The sequence below is a fragment of the Helicoverpa armigera genome, chromosome 19, assembly GCF_030705265.1.
Source record: "Helicoverpa armigera isolate CAAS_96S chromosome 19, ASM3070526v1, whole genome shotgun sequence".
NCBI classification, from domain to species: Eukaryota; Metazoa; Arthropoda; class Insecta; order Lepidoptera; family Noctuidae; genus Helicoverpa; species Helicoverpa armigera.
This window is the reverse complement of record NC_087138.1, coordinates 3,446,043-3,452,042: the sequence shown is the minus strand read 5'-3', so window position 1 is coordinate 3,452,042 and position 6,000 is coordinate 3,446,043. Positions and strand designations below refer to the sequence as shown.

The window sequence follows — 6,000 nt, the reverse complement described above, 5'->3', positions numbered from 1 at the left end:
TCCAGCAGAATACCAGCATCAGGTATTCTACCCGTCACATGCATTTGGTGAAACTAAAGACACACTGAATCCCGCTGTATTTTTTCCCCCTCTTTTTTGTGTTCCTTCTTGTACTACCTGTCTAATATGTAATTTTATAATATCGATTTTTTTGTACCCTCTTACTTTTTATTGTTTGTCTCATTTTGTCTGTTAATGTTTGTGCTGATTAAATGTCTTGCCTGGTCTTGCCTATCTCACTGCATGTGTGGCTTCCCTGGCTATTAAAAATCTAAGGCCTATTAGAAAAAAATATTTCCCATTCAAACGCTAGGCAATGCTTTCGAGGGCGTATTTTTTTTTTATGTTACCTTTTATACTTACGAAGTTCGCTAAACTAGCGTTCACGTATACTTACATAACTCTCGTATGCGTATTTGCGTCTAATGGTAATTCTCGTCGCTATGGATTTTCTCCGGGAAACAGTATAGACCAATGTGTTGGTTTTCTGACAACTAAAGATGAGGGAAATTTCACAGTTTTCACTGAATTGTTCCCTAGTGTTTTCTTTTAATAATTCTTTCAATTCGATACTTAACTGTATCTATTACTTTCATATTTTACCAGGAATGGGCAATAAAATAAAAACACAAGATATAGAGCGAAAGAAGCTTTTTTTCAACTTAATTTACAATACACAATGTCTAAGAGTTCACATAGTATAAAAATTATCAATTGTTTTCTGTTTGATATTTACATTTGTTTCAAGAAATGCATGCATTGTGTTGTGATCAATAATGTGTCATCGAGAACGATAAATAAATTTATATTCATACAAAAACAATTTGCGAGATATAGATTATTGCTTCATGCACTTTGCACCCTAAAGTCATTAACTTTGAATGGCATCAAAGGAACAAGAAATTCGGTTGGTGCCTCTCAAAATATAGTTCGTAACTATACAGGACAGCACCTTAGTAATTATAAATTGCTAGTGAGTGCACATGAATTTATTTATCGACCACCACATAACATTCCGTGCTCACAAACCAAACAACATTTATACACAAGAGTGGAATATTTGGCACATAATTAATAATTTGCCTCTCAACTTTCCAATAAAATAATTAATCGTAGTAATATATTACGTTAAATATTTGTAGTATCCCTATAATTTCCTTTAAACCTACGAATACGTTCCGCCGTTAATAAATACATACTAAGTGCACGTTATGTACAGTGCATCGGGAACGCACATTTACAATAACCTCTCGTCCGACATGTTCACGTCACGTCACGCTACTCGCTAATCAGCTGATGTATTAAATTATCTCTCAGTACACTCCAGGGATACAAGGCTTTCCTTCCACCTCAGGCATCGGAACTAACTCTATTAAAATAATTAAATATGAAGGTAGTAAAATTATGTTTCGAGATCATATTTAATACATCACAGGTGTTAAAGAGAAAAAAATATTAAAAATTATTATAGTAAATGTCCTCCAAATGTTTTGTTTACTTGCAGACAATTAGCGTGAACTGTGTAAATTGTAGTGATGTTGTAATTATTATTGTATGTATTGCATAAATTGTATAATAATAGAATTGCTGAGCAAACAGAAGCGGATATTGATAATATTGCATTATTGCTTTATGTACACATGCGTTGTAATAATGTTTGAGGAGATCTCAAGTGTATATTTGTTGTGTAAAACATATAGAGGACACTTAACTTCTATATATTGCAGACAGTCGTGGCCCAGCAGGCACAATCTCGTCCGAATCGAACAACATAATTATACTCGTGTAGTCTCACAAACTAAAGGCTCTTTGAGAATCACCTATTATTTTGTTAAAGTACTCTGTACGGTTATAGCTAAAGCTACAATACCGTTTTAGTTTGTTATTCCATCAACTTAATAGAGTTACTCAAAGCTACGTCAGTTCTAGAGAACACAATCAAACACAAAAATTCATAAATTACGAACGTCAATTTGAAACAGGCAATAAACTACATCTGTAGTCACAATACACCTTTACAACAATATAAAATTATTCATTATTTCTCTGTCAAGTCATAAAAGTTCATTTACTTAATTTCATTTGTGTGAATCGTCGCGAACATAACAACGGCTTTGGTTAGCTTTATAAACGCTTTACAACTGTCGTTGTATAGAAAAAATAAACATACACGATGTATGGTATATCCGAAACTAAGCATAAATGTTACAATATTAAACATAGAATGGGTATGATGATGATGAATGGTATGCATGTCTTTTTGCTGCGACCGTGAGCCCTCGACCTAAACCTGATGAGAAAATTTGTACTTTCACAAAGGGCCACGGTTTGATATATCCGAACTGTTACTAACTGTGAACAAAATTTAGAATACCAATATTTCGAAAAAAAAAAAAACAATCATCAATATAATTATATTATAAACCATTAAAATACAACAACAAAACAAATATCCTAATTTGCAATACGAGTAGTTATTACTGTGAACACAAATACTCAAACTCAACTGTATTGTACTACTTAAACTTTAAAATTGCAAAAACTGTTACTTGTAAGGTAACAATGTCTTTTATTATTGAGTATTTGTGTTGTTCATACTTCTATCTGTTTGTGAAAACTTTCGCAAGTTCCCCGCGGACAGCGGTGGAACCACAGAAAGTGATCTTATGAAGAGAATGCGTCAAAAATACTCCGACGCAAAGAAAATTTGATTTCCATTGGTGCGTCTTAGCATTTGCGAGACATTGCCATTGTGACTGCGTAAACTTAGAATTACGTCGAATTGTAAATATTCTTATAATTAACCGAAGCTTCATCTAAAAATAACTTAATTCAAAGAGATCATAATTCATATAATATAATCATAACTTATATCGAATTGTCACGGTATTGTCAAGTTTTGTGAATGTCTGTGGTAAGGTCGTGAGCGCCGTTACATCGCCACACTCGTCCTAGATTTCACTTTCTTGAACACCATTATTAAAGCAATTATTATAGCTTGCTATGAAAAGACGGTTGCATGATTTTGCAATGTTTTTTAAAGATACGGATATTATATTGAATGAGGCTCTCTGAATTACTTGAAAAAGTACTCATTTGGAAAACTTAAATTTCACAAAAGTATGGGATGTAAACGGAACGATATAAAATCTGCATTTGCGGAAGCATTGAGCAAAACTTGTGCTGTGATGTTCAGTGACATATCGTATGATATATTAATTGTTGAACTAAAGATATTCCTTACGCTAACTTACTCATTACTTAACATTATTAGTAATTTGGAAACGGTATTACAATAAATTAATAAAACAAAAATATGCACAGTATGACAACTAGTGTTGCAAAATTGAACAGTTTTATAGACGGTTCGGTAGGCGTTTAGGTCAGTCAAGTCCTTGGTACCAGATATTCACACTGGGGATCGTGAGGAGTCATGTCTGCCCTGAGATCCTCGCGTGTCGGGAGCTGTCCCCACATCTGCATAGCTGCCGAAGCGGTTGTTCAATTTTGTGTTGTCAGCAGTGTGGCCTAGCTGGTGCGCTTGTGCGCGGGCGCAAGCCTCGCAACCTTCGGCGGGCGGATGTGCGCGCCGTGCCCGCACTTGGGAGACGCGGGGGACTTCTTGCCGCTGGCTGATAACCGCTTGCGAGGCTTCAGGAAATCTGGAAAGACAGAAAACGTTAAATTAGTTAATGTTTTATGTACCGTGAAATTATGAGCAACATAGCCATAACAATGGCAATCCTGATTCATTGCTCTTAAAAGTCCCAGACGGTCTCCGATTCGACAATAAAAATTCAATTCAAATGAATTTGGTTTGCGTTGTGTTCATACATCGGTTATTGACTTACAGTGTCGACCACGTCGCGATAAAATGCAAGGTGAAAGCGTTTTACGACTCTTGTTAACATTTCTCTGAGAAGGGTGACGTACGCAGCCGCTACGATGCATAAAATCAGTCGTAAAACATTATTACGGAGGGCGTGGCCGGCACCATTGTCGATTGGGAAAAATTTTACGATCGTCAAACTGAAAGGTTCGTTAAGACGCCCGGAGCCCCACAGCCCCGGAGCTCCGGATGCTGCGTCCTACGGGACCTCGCCATATTTTACGACTTCATCCATGAGGAGCGGATTGTAAAAAAGTAGTTTTAGAGTACTTAAAGCGACGGAATCCTTTTTCTAAACAAATCTTAGGGCGGCGACGTCCTTTGTGACCATTTCTAATTTTGAAAAAATATGGCCTTAATAACTATAAAATTTTACGATCTTTTTACTACTGTTTAATCTGCGTTACAATGCATGGTTTGTGAGTTACTGGTGTGAAGGTTGCCCATATAGCCCGTAGATATTTTTATAATCACATCTATAAATCTGGGTGAATACGAAATTATTGCTCGTTAACAAAATATAGAGATATTTGGAGCGTGGAGATGATCCCAATGATAGGCACGCTATAGTACAGATTCAATAAGACGATTAAACGATAGCGCAGAACTTCGTAGCTTAAATAACAATAGAATAAATTGCTAAACGAACACTTTAATTTGTAAACCAAATACAGAACAAAAAAGCGCCTTTTTATAGCAAACCGCTTAAAACGAAACTTAGTAATTTAATAATTGGCGAAATAGAGATGAATTCAACGAATTGAGGAGATAATGTCTGCAAAATATAGAAGAAAAAAACTTGAAAGTTAATTGGATTGCAGAAGAAACGGGTGCAAACAGTAGTCGGGAACAATCGAACGCTATGAGAGTCTAAATTATTGGAACGTACAAAAAACGCCTTGGCAACCGTTGGCATCAAGGTCGAAAGAAACTTGCTCCGATGAATTGTGTTTTATCCTTGTGATCTTGCTCTCAACAATCTTCAGTTTTTAAGTTTTGTGACTTCGAAATAATGAGTTTTATGTTTGCTTTTGGCAAGTAAACATGTGCCTAAAGGGTCTTCAGTGAGTCAGTGTGCAAAAAATTTTTATTGTTATTCTTATTTTGATTTAGAGGTGATTTCAGGTGTTTCCTGATGTGTAGGGGTTCCAGTGAACGTATTGTTAAAAGTGATTAATGATATATGCTAAAACAAGCAAAAAATATATTTATGACGTAAGTCAACTTTTCAGGCTTTCATCACATACATTTTGGAAATCGTCAATTTTGTAGTAAAATACAGCTTTTTAATCTTAATAATTTTAATTGGTTCAAGAGTATTATTCTGAACTGGTTCTCAAGACTTAAAAAATAAATGAATGTCAAAGGTTATCTTGAAGAGTTGGTGGTAAAATGAACACAGAAATTACTTTTATCAGTTGTCTGACAAAAAAGTTAAAAAATCACTACAAATTCTATTATAATCTATACAGCATAGTGAAAATTAACTAAGTTTGTAACGTAACGTGTACAATAATATATGCATGTATGTAAAGTCGTTTCTACGCAACGTATTAATAAATTCAAGGTGAAAGGTCAAGGTGAGGTCTAGACTCGCTTCAACAAATAAAGTCGACGTTGAAGCGTTCGTAAGTTTCTTGTTAATAATAAAATTTGTCTGAATCATGGTAAAAAAGGCTCGGTGTGCAGGCGGGAACTATGTCACTGACGTCATGGAGCCAAGGTCGCCTGGTGGCCGCCCGACGTTCCCGCCAAATTCACCAGCACGTGGATTTATAGGTTATGTTCATCATAACAATGTAGTATAACCTATACTCCTTTGTTTACGTAACTAGCTGCTTATCAGCCTGATTAGCAGCCATTTGTTATGTAAAATACCTGCGTTCGCGTTTATTTGTACTGCACTATCAAGTTTGATAACGCGTGTTTTTATAACCTGGAAGATCTTAAATAGATAGATGTTATTTAGGAGACGGTGTCACTATGTTAAAAATAAGATATTAAAAATACATTGTTATGCACTGCACTAGATACAACGAGAAAATACTTTCACGTGGTTACGCAACGGTTTCCCGCCAAACGCTCAATGGAGCGTTTCGCGCCATTTTCAT

The 6,000-nt window shown here is 35.5% G+C and overlaps 1 protein-coding gene across 3 annotated transcripts in view; it reads right to left on the bottom strand.

Annotated features, from left to right (window-relative positions):
• Window positions 1-636: 636 nt before the first annotated feature.
• LOC110376316 (cyclin-dependent kinase inhibitor 1) overlaps window positions 637-6,000 on the bottom strand; it is a 41,116-nt gene continuing 35,752 nt past the window's right edge. For all 3 annotated transcript variants that reach the window (XM_021334741.3, XM_021334742.3, XM_021334740.3), the window contains one exon: window positions 637-3,662. In XM_021334741.3, coding sequence (XP_021190416.1) covers window positions 3,529-3,662 — 134 coding nt within the window. In that variant the 3' untranslated portion in view covers window positions 637-3,528. The remainder of the gene's footprint in view (window positions 3,663-6,000) is intronic.